Source organism: Hypanus sabinus, chromosome 12 (genome assembly GCF_030144855.1).
Source record: "Hypanus sabinus isolate sHypSab1 chromosome 12, sHypSab1.hap1, whole genome shotgun sequence".
Taxonomy (NCBI): Eukaryota; Metazoa; Chordata; class Chondrichthyes; order Myliobatiformes; family Dasyatidae; genus Hypanus; species Hypanus sabinus.
In genome coordinates this window covers 65,127,939-65,148,784 of record NC_082717.1, presented here as the reverse complement: position 1 = coordinate 65,148,784, position 20,846 = coordinate 65,127,939, and the positions used below count along the sequence as shown (strand labels likewise).

The 20,846-nt window shown below is 38.1% G+C and overlaps 1 protein-coding gene across 9 annotated transcripts in view; it reads right to left on the bottom strand.

The window, feature by feature from the left end:
* Positions 1-302: 302 nt before the first annotated feature.
* Positions 303-20,846, bottom strand: part of LOC132402960 (uncharacterized) — a 33,634-nt gene continuing 13,090 nt past the window's right edge. For 3 of the 9 annotated variants that reach the window (XM_059986118.1, XM_059986123.1, XM_059986120.1), the window contains 9 exons: positions 20,283-20,383; positions 20,151-20,212; positions 19,386-19,546; positions 19,068-19,220; positions 14,346-15,908; positions 13,905-14,014; positions 13,743-13,807; positions 9,874-10,034; positions 303-1,121 (listed from right to left, as the gene is read on the bottom strand). In XM_059986118.1, the coding sequence (XP_059842101.1) occupies positions 859-1,121; positions 9,874-10,034; positions 13,743-13,807; positions 13,905-14,014; positions 14,346-15,908; positions 19,068-19,220; positions 19,386-19,546; positions 20,151-20,212; positions 20,283-20,383 (2,639 nt within the window). In that variant the 3' untranslated portion in view covers positions 303-858. The remainder of the gene's footprint in view (positions 1,122-9,873; positions 10,035-13,742; positions 13,808-13,904; positions 14,015-14,345; positions 15,909-19,067; positions 19,221-19,385; positions 19,547-20,150; positions 20,213-20,282; positions 20,384-20,846) is intronic. The other 6 variants (XM_059986119.1, XM_059986121.1, XM_059986122.1 and 3 more) reach the window with 6 other exon arrangements.

Below are 20,846 nucleotides of genomic sequence, written 5' to 3'. Positions count from 1 at the left end.
GGTAAACCTACCTCACCTCATCCCGTTACCTCCTAATTGGCAAGAAGAGTTTATGATTTACTGGATGCTGTACTTTATCTGATGTTTGGAGCAAAGATGTGCCAAAATTGTTTACAAACCTAGTTAAGCAATCCTGAAAGGAGCAGGGCACTTTTCATTCATTAGGGAAAAAACAAAGTAGGGAATAAAAGTCTTTGATAAAATGCTAGTACAACCTGGACCTCTGACAATACAAATTCCATCAGGTGATCCATTCACTCAAGGTAATGCAAATCAAGTTTTCAATAAAACCCAACAAGATGTGAGATAAGTAACAGGGTTTATTTTTGCTTTTCATACACCATGATCCACCATAAAAACTTCTGTCTTTAAACCCAATGGTTGAAGAAAAATATTAAATTATTTAGTTACCAACAAAACTAAAGCAACTAAAAGTAGAGTGACTTCAATTGTCTGTTGCTGATGGAATATCAGATTTCAGTCATTGCTCAAACAGGTTCAAATATTTTCACTCTAATGCAAAGAACTGGCACAAGAACAAAAACATGGAATCCAGCTCCTTTCTATCATTTAGGTTTTTAATAGCATTGCTGTATGAAACAGTGTATAGAGTGCAGTGAAGATATATTCTGAGCACTTACTCCCAGAACCAGTCTCAAACTATATAGAATATTGCCATCTTATTCAAGGAATGCCAGGTGTTGCACACAACTCTTCCCATGTAGTTTCAAAACTGAATCTCTGCATCTTTCCAATTTCTGTCATTCCTTTCATCAAGGAAACATCTTAACAACAGGCCAAGTTTTTCTCGAAGGTGAACTGGTCATATCAAAATCAGTTTCTTGATCACTCACTTCTTCAGATATTGGTTGAAATTTTCTGAATGATATAATTTACACTTCCACGCCGCACAATAAGTTCCTCGCTTTCCAATTCCTCTGAAGTTGAATTTCTTCCTGATATACTGGCTGCATATGGGTTTTGAGGTTTGAAATTCTTTTTGTGTGATCTTTTAAATATCACAAAGCAGAGGGCTAGTGCTAGTGACACAAGCAAGAATGCACCAACAGCAGATGCAGTTAAGATTTCTTTAATGCCAAACGAGGACCGAAAACCAGAATCTGAAAGAAATCAAACATGAACTCTAATTTACTTTCCTACCCAAAAAAGTTAATCTACTTCAATAACATTAAATTTGGTTGAATGTTGTTTAAAGATAGAACATGGAAACATTTAATTTCTCCCCCAAGAACTGAACAGAATATTTCACTTTTCTGATAACTACATAGAAAAGTAATGGTGAACCTGAGATCATTGCCAATTTGGGCACACACCAATAGACAATAGGTGCAGAAGTAGACCATTCGGCCCCTCGAGTCTACACCACCATTCTGAGATCATGGCTGATCACACACACCATGGTAATTTTGAGCAGACATTATTAATGCATTAAGAATAATTGTGGACTAAATGGATAAAGTCCAAGTCTAGTTGCTTATTTTGTTTTATTATAGTACCATTATATTAGTATAACAAATAGATTGAAATCATGTTAGAAATCTTCAGAAATATTAATCTTTAAGGTCAATTAAAAACCCTTCTATTTGTACCACACAAATGTGAAGATGATATAGTTTGGTTATATGCATAAAAGTAAACAATTTACATCAAGACTTGTGACCGCAACAATAATGACAATATTTTGTATCTGGCTTCTATTGTTGTTTGAGAGTCATGTATGTAGCATCAGTTTCATCAGCAAGGCTACTGTTGCAGTTAGACTTTACCAAGTTCATTAAAAATGACTCATCAATAAATGTGGTGCTCATAATGCCTTGCAAGATTTTCTAAACAGTTAAAAGTTTCAGAGATCAAATTCCAGAGTTTCAGAACCTCCATTTTAACTCTTTTTTTTTTGCTTTGTTCCAGTCACTAATTGATCTCTTGCCAGTATTTTCTAGCTCAGCTTTTAAGTCAAATTTCTGGCTCCAAATTGAGCTGCTTTGTAGAACAATCGCATTTCAAAATAATCCAGATCAATCCACTGCAACATTTTCAAGTTTCCTCATGTTATCCTGCTGGCATACATTATGAATTTTGCAGTTTCTTTAAATGGCCTGAACTTAGTGAATCTTAAAGAAACTTGTTCAGTAGATAGCCAATGATGCTCGAAACTTGTATTGGAAAGCCCAGAATGAGATGTTCCAGGAATTTCAATCTTTCATGGAGTTTTTTTAAAAAACATTTGAGAAATATTTTGAAGTGCTATTTTCAGCACAGTTAAATACTTCATTTGATTTCCAAAGAGTTTTTACATCATACATAACTAAACAGCGTTTTGCCAGATCCCTGTAATTTGGTGCAAGTTATTTGAATGAGGAACAATCTGCAAAACTGTCTGCAAATCCATGTAATCTCAATTCTTTTTTTAAAATTAGTTTTTCAAAACATTTTACAAATTAAAAACCCCAAATCCCAATGAGGAACATTAAAACAGTGCAAAATTAAGCATACAATAACAATATGCTACAAAGGAAGAGAATTGAGCAAAAAAAAAAGCACCTAAATTAAAGACAAGTAAGCTCAGTGTCCTCCCCAAGCCCCTCAACACAAGAAAAAACAACAGCAACTCCAGACCAACCACAACACAATATAGAGAGAATAAGTCAGGACAGCCAAGCTCCCAGACTGTGAATACACTCAGCAACAGAGGATAATAATGCCTTCTACCAGAAAAAAAAGGAGCTGAAAGCAAGGGACCAAAAAGAAAAAAAAACCCTAGTCAAGAGGAAGGTTATGAAAGTACTCGATAAAAGGTCTCCAGACCTTGTGGAACTTTAGACCTGAATTGAGAACTGAATAATGAATTTGAGGTCCAAACAGGCCATGATGTCGTTGAGCCATTGAGCATGAGTGGGCGGGGCAGCATCTCTCCATCTGAGGAGGATCAAGCATCTAGCCAGGAGAGAGGCAAAGGATAATATTTGGCATTTGGTCAGACCCAGACATAAATCTGTCTCGCCCCAAAAACTGAACAGAGCAATTAAGGGGTTTGGTTCTAGGTGCTGATTCAGAATACATGATAACATAGTGAAGACATCTTTCCAAAATTTCTCCAAACTAGGACAGAACCAGTACATATGGATGAGAGAAGCCATGCCCCTCTTGCATTTATCACAGAGTGGACCAACGCTAGGGTAGAATCGAGATTAGATTTAGACATATGGGTTCTATGAACAAACTATCTTAAACTGTAAAAGGCAGTGGCGAGCACAAAGAGAGGTTGAGTTAACCGATTTGAGAACTGAATCCCAGCTCTCCTCAGATAAGGAGATATTTAAATCCTGCTCCCAGGCCATTTTGATTTTATCCATGGGGGCCCGTCGTAAGGCCGCTAGTTTATCTCGGATGATTGATATTAAGCCTTTACCTAGTGGATTCATGGAAAGAAATAGGTCCATAGCATTTTTTGCAGGCATTTCAGGGAAGTTAGGAATTAAAGGAGCAATAAAGTGTTGGATTTGGAGATATTTGAAAAAATGAGCATTGGGCAGATTGAACTTAACAGAGCTGCTGAAAAGAAGCGAAGCGATTATTAATGAAAAGATCTTCAAAATGTCTAATGCCCTTCCTATACCAAACCTGGAATGCTGAATCGTATGTAGTAGGTTAAAAAAGGTGATTATGAGCAATAGGGCTGGAAACGGAAAACCCCTGGAAACCATAGCATTTCCTGATCTGAGCCCATATACGCAAAGTGTGTCTAAGAAGTGGATTAGCTATTGATCTGGGCAGACTACTAGGGAGTGCAGAGCCAAGAAGTGCAGAGATAGATAATTCTTTAGTGGAGCTCAGCTCCATCGCCACCCAGTTAGAGCACTCGGGTTGGCCATGGAAGAAAGACCAGAAGGTAGCACAACGTATATTAGCTGCCCAATAATATAAACGCAAGTTAGGTAAAGCCATGCCACCCTCTTTTTTAGATTTTTGGAGATGGATTTTTATTAATTCTAGAGCGCTTATTCTGCCACAGATATGACAAAATAATAGAGTCTAAGGAATCAAAAAAAGATTTAGGAATAAAAATTGGGATAGATTGAAATAGGTATAAAAATTTGGGGAGAACATACATTTTAACAACATTAATACGACCGACCAAAGACATAGAGGTGACCATTGTACCAGACTCTGTTTTATAGCAAATGAAAGGTTGGCAAAGTTTTCACAAAAGATATCTTTAAACTTCCTTGTGACTGTAATTCCAAGATAAGTAAATTGATTATGGACTACTTTAAAAGGGAGATCATGAAATGTTAGTTCTTGTGCTTCTTTATTAATTGGGAGAAGTTCACTCTTATGTAAATTAAGTTTATAGCCAGAGATCTGGCTAAACTGGTCAAGAAGTGAAAACATTAGAGGTAAGGATGTAGATGGATTTGAGAGAGAGTAATGTCATCAGCATAGAGAGAAACTTTATGCTCAACACCCCCACTCCACCCCATTTAGACCTTTCCACATTCAGTAGGTTACAAAGAGATATCCCGCATTCTTCTAAATTCCAGTTAATACAGGCCCAAAGCTGACAAATGCTCCTCATGTTAACCCCTTCATTCTCACAATCATCCTCTTGAACCTCCTCTGGACCATCTCCAATGACAACACATCCTCTGAGATTAAGGGGCCCAAGAATAATCGACAATACTCCAAGTGCGTCCTGACTAGTGTCTTATAAAAGCTCAGCATTATCTCCTTACTTTTATATTCTATTCCCCTTGAAATACATGCTAACATTGCATTTGCCTTTACCACAGACTCACCCTGTAAACCTTCTGGGAGTCTTGAATGAGGACTCTGAAAATTCAAATAAATGACATCTATTGCCTTTTTGTCCAACCTGCTTGTTACTTCCTCAAAGAAATCTAACAGATTTGTCAGACAAGATTTCCCTTTACAGAAACCATGCCGACTGATTTATCTTTAGCCTCCAAGTACCCCAAAATGTATCCTTAATACTCCAACACTGACCACTGAGGTTAGGCTAACTGACTTACAATTTCCTCTTAGCGCTCCTTAAAGTGTGGAGTGACATTTGCAATCTTACAGTTCTCCAGGACCATGCCAGGATCAAGTGATTCTTGAAATATCATGATTAATGCATCTGTCACCTCTTCAGTAGCTTCTCAGGATTCTGGGATGTAGTCCATCTTGTCCAGGTGTCTATCCACCTTAACACTGAGCACTTTTCCCCCTTCAGTCCTCTGGCATACAGCTTGTCTTACACAATGAAGACTGATGCAAAGTACTTAAGTTCATCTGCCTTTTGTCCCCCATTACTACCTCACCAACATCATTTTCCAGTCAGCTCTCACCTCCCTTTTACACAACTGAAAAAATTAGTATCCTGCTTTATTTTGGCTAGTTTTCCCCTCATTTCATCTTTTCACTTACAGCTTTTTAGTTAGATTTTAAAAGCTTCCAAACCATCCAATGTCCCATTCATTTTGGCTAACTTTTGCCCTTGGCTTGGCTTTTATGCAGTCCTCAACCACCTGATCAACTTCTCATCACCCTCTTCTCATCGTTACCATCAGGAACAGCTTCTCTGCCATCCAATTCCAAAATGGACATTGAACCAGTGACCACTACCTAGTTTTGCACTAATATTTTTAATTTAGCTGCTTAATATACATATACTTACAGTAAATCCTATATCATGTATTGCATTGTACTGCTATCACCAAGTGAACTAATTTGCCAGTGATATTAAACCCGATTCTGATCCTGAACTTGTGCTGCAACTTTGCCGTTAATATGAACCTCAAGATCCCAGTTTCTCCACATTGTTTAGAATCCTGCCAATAACCTTGTAATTTTCCTGCAAATTCAACCTCACTTCACTTTTCCTGATTGAACTCCATCTGCTGCTTCTCAGCCCAATTCTGTATTCTGTCAATGTTCTGTTGTGACCTACCATACAACAACCTTCTAATCTACACTATCCACACCACCACCAACACATGTCATCTGCAAACTTGCTAACCCACCCTTCCACTTCCTCACAGGCCATTTAGAGATCCCAATGATCCACAAATCTGAAATCCTTCCCTGCAGTCATACATTTGCCTATTCTTACCTTCAGCAGTTTGTGGCATAGGCAAGAATGCAGAGACTACTATGCTTGAGGTACTGCTTTTCTGCCCAACTCCTTATTAGGACCGCATCCTTTTTCCTTTCCAAAGGATTGGGGCTAATACATGCAACATTTGGTTGCTCACCCTCCCCCTTAGGAATTTTGTGGCCCTAACCCAAGACATCCCCCAAATAGAATCTGGAAGGCAACATGGCATCCAGGAGTCTTGCATGTCCACAGGATGTCCCATTGTTCCCCTGTCACCACTCTCCTCCCTTCCCTTCTGAGCCAGACTCCGTTTCAGATAACTGGTCACTGTAGCTTTCCTCTGGTATGCAATTCCCACCACCCCACTCACACTATCCGAAGTGGTCCTCTGCACAATCTTCCTATTCCCTTCCCCTCTGATGGTCACCCAGCTGTCTGCCTCTTGCAACTTGGGTATGACTACATCCTGTAAGTTCTTGTCCATCACCTCCTTCTTCTCCCAAGCTGAAGGCCATTCAGCTCCAGTTCTCCAACACTGTCTGTATGAAGCTACACTTTGATACACTGCTCACAGATGAGACCATCTCCCACATCTTGCTTGATGATCACACCTGGGAGTACAGATCCATCATTCCTTGAAAGTGGCATCACAGATAGGGTTGTAAAGAGCTTTTGACACACTGGCCTACATTAAATTAAGTACTGAGATGTCATGTGAAATTGTGCAAGATGTTGTCAAGACCAAATTTGGAATACTGTTTGCAGTTCTGATCACCTGTATGCCAATAGGAAGGGCATCAATAAGATTGAAAGAGACAAGAGAAAATTTACAAGGCTGTTGCCAGGACACATGTTACAGGGAAAGGATGAGTAGGTTAGGACTTTATTCCCTGAAGCACAGGAGATTTGATAAAAGGTGTACAAAATTGAGAGGATATAGACAGAATTTATGCAAGCAGGGTTTTCCCCACTGAGGTCAAGTAAAAAGGTTATCTATTAAGGCTGAAAAAGTGAAACATTTAAGGGGAACACAAGGAGGAATCTCTCTACTCAAGGGGTGGAGAAAGTGTGGAGTAGGCTGCCAAGGAGCAGTAGAACCAGGTTGGACTTCAACAGACACATTTGGATAAGTATATTCAAAAGGGGTATGGACGTCTTCGGTCTGCATCTTGTTGATTGGATGAGACAGCAGGACCAGTGCAGCACAGACTAGACAGGCTGAAGGGTCAGCTTCTGTGTTGTGGTGTAGTGTTGTACGACATGCACGGAGCTGCCAACTCCAAAATGGTTAATTTGGCAGAGGGATAGCCATGCATCTTTTCATTATGGGTGGGGCTTAAAAAATGCAAGGGCAGCTCTGTCAACTTGGGCATGTGCGCCTTTGGTTTGCCACCCAATTGCATAATGAGTATAATAAATCTCTGTAGATTACTCACTTATGAATAATTTGATTCAAGGATTAATTCAAATTCGTTGTTTCAGTCCAAGAACATAAAGCCCTGAAAAAAGTCAATGCCCTTTTCAATAAACTTTCCTTTATGGTCTCTTACCACATCATTTGATTGCGTCCTCAAGGAAAACTATGATGAAAAATCGTAAGGCATTAATCAAGTTCAAGTTTTTGTGATGGGCATGCATACGTCGAGTCATAGAAAAGTACAACACAGAATCAGGCTCTTCAGTCCATTTAGTCAGTACTGAAACTTTTAAAATGTCTAGTCTCATCGATCTGCACCTGGACCACAGCCCTCCATATCCCTTCCACCCATGTATCTATCCAAACTTCTCTTAATGTTGAAATGGTTGACATGCACCACTGGGCATTGGCAGCTTGTACCACACTCATGACTCAGAAGTCACCTCTCAAGTTCTCCTTAAACTTTTCACCTTTAAAACTATCTCTGGTTGTCATCCCTCCAAACCTCAGTGGAAAAAGCCTGCTTGCCCTATCTATTTACCCCATCTATACCCTCAATTTTGTATACTCGTGTATAAATACCATGAAAATTAGCAGCAGCACAGTACTTTACTAACATTTCTGAAAACAAGGTTATTGAATTAGCAAACAGCACAGTAAGATTCAAGCAGACTACAGACCAAGTTTTTAAATAAGCTGACAGTTCCACTCACGTTTCTTGGAAAGTAGTTGTTTTCTCCAAAAGGAGAAAATTTCCCCCAGTACTACCATCTGCCGACCAAGCCGCCTCAAGCAGAATTTTGCAAAACATTTAAACCAGTTACTTTTGAATAAAGACCCAGTGAAGAACAGGGTATTTGTAACATTTGGTAGAATTTGATATTTGTGCACACATGGAAGCATGGGGATTTTTTTTTTTGGTCAGGCAGGTGAAGAGCAGAACTGGCAGGCAAGAAAAGCTGAACAAATCCAATTGGTAGTGTCAAACACCGTATAAAATTAGTTTTTAAAAAGTGATCCTAAACATTTATACCACTTTCACATGAAAATGTGCAAACAATAACACATTTGTTCATGTAGTGCAAAGGATTTTTGACAATTAGTTTCACGGCCATATAATGTGGTCCAAGTTTATACTCGTTTCATACCTAGTTCCATACTACAGTGAATGGCAGAGTACTTCATTGTATTGTACACAATACCCCACCATAGTCCCAGAACAGGAATTGCTTTCCAGCTACTCAGTTATTTCCTGCAACTTATTCTGACTTTGGTAGTTTACAAGTGCCCTTGGTGTAAAACAAGCAAATGGCAGAAATGCTGTTTTGATATTGCACCATGGATATTTTAATATTTTGATATTGTAGCAGTAAACCTTGCTACATTTTCCCCCACCATTAAAAGGAGACTGTTTTCTTAATTCAAGTTAGCTCTGTAAAGATGTTGATAATCCTTAAGTGAAAGATCACATCTATTCAACTTTACATATGCACTTAGAGAACGGAGGTTGTTGGTTAATTAAAGAACTGGAAAAACATGCATCATCTGAACAAAAATGGAGTTTAAAAACCTACAGCTTCACACCAACATACAAATTGAAATATTGTCACAATTAATGTGCTTTAGTCATCACCATGAACAGGAAAAACAAATGTAATGAGACAGACCCATGAGAAAGTAGTCTTTCCACATCCCTCTACACTGACCTTTGGTGTGTAGACTAGCTTTCAATTCCACATTTGATAACCAAAAAAAAGTATCCATTTCCTGTTGGTATTCAAACTCTAATGAAGCTCCTTCCCAAATTACAAGACTGTATCAATATTATTGGATTCTTTATGTAGCCCCAAAAAGATTAATTTTTCTGTATGACCCTGCAATATGAACAATTCATACTTCAGCAATCCAAAAGCTGTTGATACTGGAATCTGGAGTGAAGCTGTTGGGAGGTCCTGATACAGGTTTTTGACCCAAAACATCGACAATTCCTTCCCATCCCCCACCCTTCCCCCATAGATACTGCTCAACCTATTGAATTCCAATTAGTTCCTCCATACGCAGCCTCTGTAATAGTGAAAACTACAGAACGAGACCAATATCACCTCCCATTCACTTCAGACACAAAGATCTGATTTAGTTCATTTCTGTGCCCCCATAGAACAAAACAAAGGGAGAATTTCAGGACTTCAGTTTTGTGGAATAGTATAGCCTGTCAATACAAGGGAACAAGGTTATATCTAATAGATGAGTGTCTTTAGTACAGTCAGCAGCTATGGCTACTTTGGCACCAAAAATTTTAAACTCATTTCCTAGCTTTCAAGCAGCATATTTTAATTACCTTTCACTGTTATCGACACCAAGTAGACTTGTCCGTTATGCATGTTAGCTACCAACTTATTTGACAAGCTGTTCAGATGCATCTGTAGATTGTGTTTGACATTCTCTCCATCTGGACCAAAGTGCAGTTCATAGACAAAATGGAATCCTGAAGGACTGATCCTGCAATGAACCATCACTAACATCATGAATAAGTCTACAAATTCTGGAAATCCAAAGCAACACAGATAGATGCTGCCTGGCCTGCTCAGTTCCTCCAGCATTGCATTGCTAACAGTCACTGTAAAACTGGATTGGCCAACACTTAAGTTTTTTGTCCATTTACTTCCTCACTAAATTCCAAACCTTGTTATTTTTTTCCTACACCTTAAGATGTTGTGCACATTGCTTAATGTGATCAATACTAGTTTATGCTTCATAAAAAATATTTCGCATCTTAATTTATAATCATTGCACAGCACCTTACTGAATTCTTTCACTAGCTCACTGCTGATCTACTTGACTTCAAAAATAAAATTTAATTGGTCCAAATTAGTCAAACAGTGACTAGTCAAAGAACTAACAAAATTAGACTAAGTGAGCTAAAAATAAAGAACAGTTGCAGTTTTCCCTATTTTCCATAGAGCAGGTAAATTTTCAAATTGCGAGAATGGACTGAAGCAAGAACTTTAAGCTTTTGATCAATTATTCTTGAGTCATAGAATGTTCATACATGTTGCATATGCCTATAACAAGCAAAGGCAATGGAGCCAGACACCATTCACCAGTCGAGTTTAATCGAGATTAGTTTTACTTTGAAGTACTGTTTCCCATAGCAGTTAACAAGATTGGCACAGCAAATATTTGAGTTCATTGAAATGTTAGGCATGTTGTTGTTTGACAATTATTACTAATCAGTCTACACATTTTGACTGATTAACAGAAAATGACTAAGGAAAATTGTGCATGGAGATGGCACAGAAGCCCAATACAATTTTAGGAGCAGTTTCTTCCCTGGCACTAAAGGATTCCTGAACAGCCCATGACCACCACTTTGTTATTTGTCTTTTCCACCATTTTTGAAACTTCTCGCAACTTTCATCTCCTGCACAGTACTACTGCCACAAAACGACACATCAGTGATGATCGGGCACTATGGTATCTAGCAGTTAGCACAATGGTATCTCACAGTTCAATTTCAGTGCCGTTCTGTAAGGAGCCTTTACACATCCTCCCTGTGGGATGGGTGGATTTTTTGCAGGTCCTCTGGTTTCCTCTCAGCTAAAGACATACTGGGTAGGATAACTGGCCATTGTAAAATTGTCTGTCAGGGACTGCAGGGGTAGTAGCATGGCTCCAGGGCCAGAAGAGCATACTTTACACTGTATTGCTAAATAAACAGATTCCGATTCCAAATTTTATGATTTTAATGTCCACTCAGTAGTGGCAAACAAGGGAAGAGAACTTAAAGAGCAAGGGGATAGCATACTAAAGAGGCCAGAGCTGTGCCAAGTCACATTTGGGTTGAAATTGAATGAAGATTGTCATTATGTTGGTGTAGGTCAGACTCTCAGGAAAATAGTTGTCATTAAACTATTCTTTCCAAAGAGTGTTCTCTCTTTAGGATGGCAATTATCCCTTAATACATTTGTGCATTGCATACGAGTTTAGCCCAATGGTTGGTTTCAAATATTTGAATTAAGATTCAGGATTGTTTCTTGTCATTCAGTACACTGGTGTAAACGAACAGCAAAATGATTGTTACTCCAGATCCAAAACAGCATAAAAATACACTAAGCTTAAAGAACAGAAAATAAACCTACAATAAATATGGGTTATGGGGAGAAGGCAGGAGAAAGGGGTGGAGGGTTTAGAGGGGGATAATAAATTAGCCATGAAGTTGCAAAACAGACTCAATGGGTCAAATGGCCTAATTCTGATTCTTTGTCTTAAAAAGACAAGTCAGAGTGACCTATAGAGCCCTTAAATGTGACTCTCAGTAGGTCAGAGCACGAATGACAAAATATCAAGGGCATAACTGAAGGAAACAGTAATTATCATGGAAGATTTTAATCTACACACCAACTGGACACTAAATTGGCTAGAATATGGTACAACAATCTTGACTGAATTATTTTTAGAGCAGTTTCTCATAGAGCCTGCTTGGCTATTTGATCTTTAGGGAGCGGTGTCTCAGAAAGCCAGCGTCCATTATAAAGGACCTCCAGCACCCAGGGCATGCCCTTTTCTCAGTGTTACCATCAGGTAGGAGGTACAGAAGCCTGAAGGCACACACTCAGTGATTCAGGAACAGCTTCTTCCCCTCTGCCATCTGATTCCTAAATGGACATTGACTCATTGGACACTACCTCACCTTCTTTAAAAAAAATTCTGTTTTTGCACATTTTTTTAAAATCTATTCAATATGCGATTTACTTGTTTATTATTTTAATTTTTATTTTTTTCTCTGCTAGATTATGTATTGCATTGAACTGCTGCCATGTTAAATTTCATGTCACATGCTGGTGATAAACAAACCTGATTCTGATGGACTTCAGAAATGGAAGTCAGGAGTTACAGACAGTTTTTACACTCATTGTCTACAAGCATCTTGTAATCTTTTTGCCTTTGACTTTTCTGTACTCCTTTTTCTCATTTAACTTTTGCATTGCTTTTTAGTGCATGGATTCCCATCCCTTTGCCATAGTAGTTTAAACCCATCTCAACAGCACGAGCAAATACTCCCCCCTCCCCAGGAAATTGTCCTAGTCCTGCCCAGGTGCAGACTATCTGGTTTTTCCACTGGTCTCACATCTCTCTCAACCATTTCCAATGCCCCAGGAATCCAAAACCCTCTCCTGCATTACTGCTCAAACCATATTTATCTCAATGGAGAAAGACAAAGTACAGAGAGCTTTTTGTTCTAATGTACGGATCACAAAAAGCTAAAGGGCAAGTCCAAAAAGTAGTAAGACAGCAAACACCATTTTTAGCAGTTGTTGCAAAGGATGCAGTGGGTTTTATTTTTGCAATTGGGCAAGCCTCCATTGCAATACTGCCTACAGTTGTCAGCTTATGTAAAAAAAAATGGTAAAGTTGGAGACAGTACAAGAGGTCCATCAGGTGAATTCCTGGAAAGGAGCATTGTCCTCTGAAGAGAAAATTGTTTTGCCCTGTCCTTGAAGTTCAAAAGGGTGACATTATTCAAACATACAAGATCCTCAGGAGTCTTGATTGGTTAAATGTTGGGATGTTTTCATTAATAGGAAAGTCTCAAACTGGACGACACAATAACAAAGAGCCAGTCATTTAAAAATCAATGTAGAAATTTATACCCAAGCTAGAATTTACTGTGAGCAGTTGGTGGGAGCTGGAGCATTCAAAGTCTTTAAAAGGGAGGTTGTTCAATATTTGGTGGATCAAGAGAGAGGGCAATGTGGAGAAATACCAGAGAAAAGTTGACACCAGCATAGATCAGCCATGAGGTGCTTGATGGCCAACTCCTGGCTCCCATTTTGTGCATTTCATGGGAGTTTAAATACGCAACAAAGGCAGTTGTACTTTTTTTTGGCAATGTGTTACAAATGATACTTCCAAGTCCATCCGCTGAGCCTCAAGCTGCTCATTTCTGCCAACCCTTCTATCTCTTTTCCCTCCACCCATACTTCCATGTTGATCTGAACCAAACACAAGTATTTAGAAATCCAAAATACTGGGATCTACAGGAATGGTTGAGGTGGGGATGTAGAATTTGTGTTCTTCCTAAACCTCTGCTAGTGTCCAAGAATCCTGAAGGGTCTTACACCTCTCAGGCATATGTGTAGCACCTTAATGTTCCACTGTGTCTTTAGTTTCATTGAAGGCAACATTTCAGGTTATATTGATCTTTACCTTTTGGTTCCTTTGGGGAGAATTTTCTGCAGAGGTGGGTAAAATGACATTAGATTGTTCATAATCTGCACAGAGAAAAATAAAGACCATTTAACAAACTTCCCTTGTCTCACAATTGGGAGCATTAGCAGAGTCAAAAGAACAAGTCCCAATTATTCCTACCAGATTCTGAACAGATTGCAGGAGCCGTTTTTCCAAATGACGAAGATTCTTGTAAACAAGATTTGCCAAGTCCACTCTGGCAGAAACTTCCAATAAATGACCAGTATTTTCTAAAAAAGTTGAAGTTTAAAAATAAACAGAGGGCAATAGTTTGCATCAGTGGTAATTTGCATTCATTTCCACCATTAATACTCTCATCTGTTATGTCATTATCCTGTGTTCAATAATTTTGCAGCAATTTAGGATTGCGCCACCATTTGGACTTGCTAGGTCTACCTACATTTTTGCTGGACACTACAGAACAGAAAATGAAGTTGTGGCTGGAAAAAAAATTGTGGAAAAATCATACCTAATCTGAATATCTATTAGAAACAGCAAAGGGATTAAACCTCTTTGGATAAACTCCCCCAACGTTTCATTCTGCCAATAAACACCACTTACCTACATCTTCATCTTGAAGTTTTGGTACTAATGTCATCCACACAGGTGGCTGTGAAATAGATGGATTAATTGTCTGTGAAGCACCAAGTAAACTGGTCCTATCAATCTCCTTCTCAGTAGCTTCAGTATCCTGCTGTACTGGCTCAATGAAAGTCCTGCTACTGAACATTTGTGTTTTTAGCCACTTCACTTCAGAATTCCTGGGTTCATTTTCAGTCACCACGCTGGAGTTTGTTTCCAATGATGTGTACACGTGGCTTGGTGCAATCAATGGCACGGTTTCATCAGTTTGATACAAAGTCTGCAAACCACCCTCAACTGCAAATAAACTTTGGGATTTAGTTTTCATCCACGCTTGGTCATGAAATGAGGTAGTTAATGAAGAGAGTACCATTCGACCCAGACTAATGGAGTAGACCGTTTCAAATTCCCTCATTCCAGCATTGATGATTTCCACTGAACTCTGAGGCTCCCTTGGCTCCTGATGATCAGTTTTGGTTTGCATGCATTTATATGTCTGTAATGTTTGCACTGGCAATGTCTTTTTATAGACAGAATGTCCACTTTCAGGATTTTCAAACACATCCCAGCTAGGTGAAACCCAGTCATCAGATACAAGATTACTTTCCAGTGCCGTCCACCTGTCAGCAGGGTCAAATGATTTCACAAGACCCATTGAGATTCCTCCCGATACATCTAACTGCACAGAATTCCCTCTGTATTGCATTTCCTCTGAAGGGGTGCTTCCAGGAAAACCTACAAGTGATGGGCTCAGTAGACTGGAGAATTCAGAATGAGCAGAAGGAAGCCTTTTGGAGGTCCTACTGAGTAGCTGTGCACAAAGAGAATTCCACAAATGGACATGTTCTAAATTTGATGCATGCTGTTGAGCAGATAACTGCACTCCATGGCTGGAAACCAGAAAGTAATCACTTTGCTCAGTGGATTTCCAAACTCCGTGTTTTTTAGCCATTAGTTGGGCAAACACCTGAAAATGAGCATCACTCCATCTTCCCTCACAGTTCCAAAATACCAGTTCTGCAGCTTCACTGCTGAGCAAATTGCTGGGCTGGATCACGTGAGACTTTTCATCATCTTCACTGTCAGGAGCAGCATTAATTTCCTGGGATAATCCAAAATTAGATAGCATCAGTACAGCATAAAGTGAAGGGCTTGAAGTCTTAATCTCATTCAACATATGATGCTCAACTTGGAAACATTTTCCAGCTTGGTTTGAGCTTCCCTGCTCAAAGGTGGCATACACTGCTAACACACTAGTGGCAAAGTTTTCAGTTTTATTGAGACAGGTTTGTGCCACTTGAACAATTTGTTGTGAAATGCAAATTAAAATTTCATCCTTATTCTGGTTGCAGTCTTCTGGTGACAAGACGACATGTATTTGCACTACAACACCTTTCCAGTGACTTGCTACAACAGTCCAGTTGCACCATTTGTATTCAAATATACAAGGGTAGACTGGAGAGAGACATTTATCAGAGTCTCCCTCAATGGTCATGTAACAGTTCTTCAATGCAGAGATGAATTGAGAAAGCCTTTCTATTTCTGAAATGAAAAAAAATCAAAAGATGTACATTATACTTTCTCTAAAAATTTCAACTTGAGCAATAATTGTGGAGATTCTAGTTAATTAGCAGGTCCCCACCCCCACTAAAATTGTCACTAAGAGCTCCACAAATGTTCAATCTGGGCCAAATGTAAATATTCCTGGACTTTTCCTACAACAGCTCAAGATCAACATTGTGATTGTGTGGAGAAGGCTAGCATGATGCAGCTAATCTCCAAAAACCCAGAAAGTACAACCAAGTCAGAGGCTATTAAGAGAACAGCACACTAGTCAACTTCTACAAAAATAGAACTTTGGATTGAGACAGGTGGGACTGATGTATTTTCAAGCCAAATACTATATCATAGGTAATTACAGTGCCTGCCATTTACAAGATACGCTGCAAAACCTCAAGACTTTACTGAGCAAGATAATGCATCTGTAACTTGTTATCAAGGAAATCAAAAGCATGGAAGTATCTCCTCCTCTCGTTATAGATCTACAGCAAGTTGTAAGAATCATTCACCCAAGAACCTTTAGCGTAGTTAGTTTTACCACAGACAACTTAAATACACCACTTATTTCTCCAGGCCTGTTTTCACTCATCAAATGACATACATTAAAACTGAATAGAATGAAAAAATTTACAAGTTTATAAATTCTCATGAGCCTGTGATGAGTACAATTCATCTTAAAATTTCTTCATAGATTTTAAGTGCAGCAACAATTTTAAAATTGAGAATGGACATCTGATAAAATACCGATAACAGCAGAGAAGGAAAATGGAATTATTTTTCATGTTGGTCATGAGAACTTGCTCTTCTTAAAGACAGTCCTAGTTCTTTCATAGTACAGGCTTCGACAAATTCTAAACTGGTCAGTTAATATTCATGTATTTGCTGTAGGTTGCAGTGAAAACTGGACTTGAACCAAATTATCTACAAAATAGTTACTTTTCCATGCCTTGAAAAAGTTATTATAGTGCGTACAGGTGAGCTTTTAAAACTAGAGGCTACCAGGATAGCAACTTCCTTATTGGATAATATCACAAGTAGAATATTAAATTATGAAAAACAAATTAGCAGAAGAGTTGCGACTCAGTAAATCAACTCAAATATTGAATTTACCTCACTTGAGACCCATATAAAGAACTGACTTAGAAATGCAAGTACTCTCACTGCAGGCAATAATGATAAATACTTGGATTAACAAAACCCATACTCCAGGACAGAATTGGATGACTCAGAAGTAAAAACAAACAAGTCTTTTGATGAATGCAATTTATTTTCATTTCCAGAAATACATTTTGAAAATTAACATTTGGAATTGTTAATACAAGAATTCCCAATCTGAACAGGAATGTATTCAACATTATATTCAATTGTTTAAAACAAAAAAATCACAATGAAATGGTACAAGACATGCCCACAGAAGATTTTCTGGCTCTCAGCCTCCTGGATGCATTATTGAGCTTTGTTATTTTGAAAACCAACTCAGAAGCACATATATCCAAAGTTCAACACCAGCTCTTGACTGTTACATAATCAAAACCAGTGAAATTATTCCATACCATTAGCAATTAACCAACCTTCATTGATACCATTCTTCCCCAATGTTCACCAACTCAGGTTAGCAGTTGCAGCATACTAACATTACCCATGTCAAGAATATTCTGACTTTTGACACATGAAGTTTTCATAATGTTTGAAGACATGTTTAAAAAGTTTTATAATCAAAGACCATCTAAGGGAAGTTAGAACACAATTTACAGTATTGGTAATAACTTCAATTTTGCATCTATATTTTTTTACAGTTAGCACAAATGAACATGAATAGTAAATGTCAAAAGCACTGCTGTAAGGCATCAAGATATAATGCATTTATGAGTTAGGAAAACCAATTAGCATATAGCAAGCTTTTCCCACCAGCCCACCCCAGCGTTTGGGGTGTATTTTCTGTTTTTAAGCATGGAGTTTCCACAATCAATTGTTTTGCACTGATTTACATTCAGAGCCATCAAGTTGATGTGCAACCACAACGTCAACTTGTTCAACTTTCTTGAAGACAACTCTGCTATTTTTTGTTTCAGATTTAAGCACTACTAATTCTTCACTTCTCATTTCTTGAGGGGAAAAATGGTTCAACCATTGGGAGCAAGTCATCTGAACTCCAGTCATAAGATTCTTTTACTTTGCCCTTTACTCATCACAAAAAGGAGAGTTAAAGTTATTGCCAGGATCAAAATTATACACGTGGTAACACCAGCTAGGATTTTGTGTAAACCAAGTGAGGACATAATGCCAACTTCTGTAAAGAGAAAGTCTATATTTACTGAAAATGGTTGACCAAATTCCAAATAGCATATTGAAATACAAATGTAATAGTTTCCACTATTCTATACTTCCAGTCAGGTACATTGTTGGCAACAGCTTCCAACCCCACCTCCCAGCCTACAACTTTACAATACACTCGTTTAAAAAAAACATCCAAGACTGATTCTATTAATCCAGCAGCATCATCTTTATGTTAGATTACATGTGAGGAATCTGAAAATACTGGGCAGAATACTACAGATTCAGACAGATCCAAATTGTGCATCAGATATTAAATATAACCAAGCTAATTTCAGCCAATTTCTCCAACCTTCCCACATAACAGTATTCTGTCATCATTAGTATTTTTGTTCATCTCCAGTAGGATCTTCTTGCAGCATGTCAATAAAACAGAAGATTAAGTTCTGCAGGAAAGCATCCAAGTTGTTGCAAAAGTTAATTTAAACAACAGAAAACTAGTACTTAGCAGGCTTGCGGGGAAGCTCGCTGTTCTACCTTTTACAAGAATGGGGTTTCCTCTAAATAACACTGCAGTGTTAATTTACAATCTTCAACATTAACATGTACAGCCTCCAATAGGCACAGATGTTTCAAGTGGCAACTATTGTTAATACAAAATCTTCAAAGTGCATTAAAAATTGTCTTAAGTTACAATTCTATGACACTTACTCAAGCTCTTCAGAAGCCTAACCCATCTAGGAAGCCATTATATTTTAATATCAATTTCCCCAAAAAAGAAATTCACAGCAATGGAATTCACTTGCTAGGATGTCCGTTAGGAACCCAAGAGCAATAATAACTTGCATAGATCCAATTCATAACTACCTGATTTCACATTCCTGACACAGCTGATGCCAGAAGCAATTGAAGATGGGTCATTGAATCCCTTGGCACATTGACAAAAGTAAAAACCAAAAGTATTCAAACAGTTGGCTTCAGGATCACACATGGAAAGCCCAGAGACACATTCATCCACATCTGTAGGATGTATCAAGCAGTTAATGATTCTCAAAATGGTAAAATTCAAGTTACTTGCAAGTCAACCATCAATTGTTTTGAATGTTCAACCAGTTCATAAACTAAAAATAATAAATCTTTTGCATTATTTATTAAAAGATTGATTTTGAGAAAGGTTTCTTTTACCTTCAACAGATGTCAAAACTACTGCAGCCTTTCCATAGCGCAAATTAGATACAGATTCAGACAGTAGTTGCTTCACCCTATTCTCAAGGGGAATGTAGACATTTTCTTGCCCCGGACTGAAATATAACCAATAGGCAAAGAGCAAGCCTGGAGCATTAATCCTGAAGTTGAAGGACAAGTAAATTATAGTAAATACACATTGGGGGGAAAAAAATAAATCAGGAAACTCTTGGAGAGTGAACTTTACATCCTGTACAACAGATATCAATAATTAATTCCCTTTGCAAGTTTCAGAACTTCTGGTGCTCCATGAGAAACAGCAGTCTCCAAGTGAAATTCTGCCCAGCATCAATCCAATTAAAAAGGATGAAAACTGATCAGGCAAATACTAAGCAACTCCAATTAAGCATTGTGGACTTCAAATTGTTCTGCTAAACAAGCACATGATGAAACTTCACTCAGCTTTGTGTAGTAGTGTATAGAAATTCTTAAATCATTTCAAAATCTCTTGGAATCATAAACTGATCAATACAATTTCCAATCCACACTGCTGTCTGCAAGAAGTTTCTGTGTTCTCCCTGTGACTGCATGGGTTTCCTCCTACAGCCCAAAGACATACTAGTTGGTGGATTAATTGGTCACTGTAAATTGTCCCATGATTTGGCCAAGGGTTGCTGGGTAGCATGAAGAACCAGAAGGGCCTATTGCACACAGTATCTCAATGTGTGAAAATTACAAAATGCATAGAAATCATTTGAATTTTACCTCTTAACAGTTAGCGGGAACAACTCTTTAAATGTTGAAAATGTTGAAAGTTTTTCCATTAGCTGAAAAATAGTAAATGATTCAATTAATAAGGAGAAAGGATTTTGGCACAGCAGCAAGTAAACAACTCACCAGCCTTTTGAGCGATCTTGAAATTCTTCTGTCCATCCCTTCAAATTCTTTGAAATTTGCACCAACAAACTTTACTTCAATAGACACTTGAAACAAATTGTCTGTAGATAGAAATACATTCAAATATATTCCATATGAATACTGCAAAAGAAACAAACATTCAGAATGTCCTCAGCCAGTGCCAAATTTTTCAAAGAGCTGGCATCTTTTCTTAGCTCATTCTTTTGCCTTCATATCAAATTCCTTTTATCAATTTGCTTGTGTTGTTTGATTAGAAGCTCTGATTACACTGTTGACTGTATAGGCAACAGCCAACATTAACTTTCAACTTCAGTGAAGGCTAATGTCCCACGGCTTGAAGGTTTATTAAAGAGTTCCAACATCTTGAATCCAAATTTGCCTCTTGCTTACATTGTAATACAAGTTCTTCGAACAACTATTTACTCAATCAATTTGTTACAAGTAGATAAATGTAACCATATTGCTCATATTGTTGGGCTTTAGATTACAATTTTTTCCTCTAATGAAAGGCAACCCCAAACCAAATTTATTCTCACAATTAAG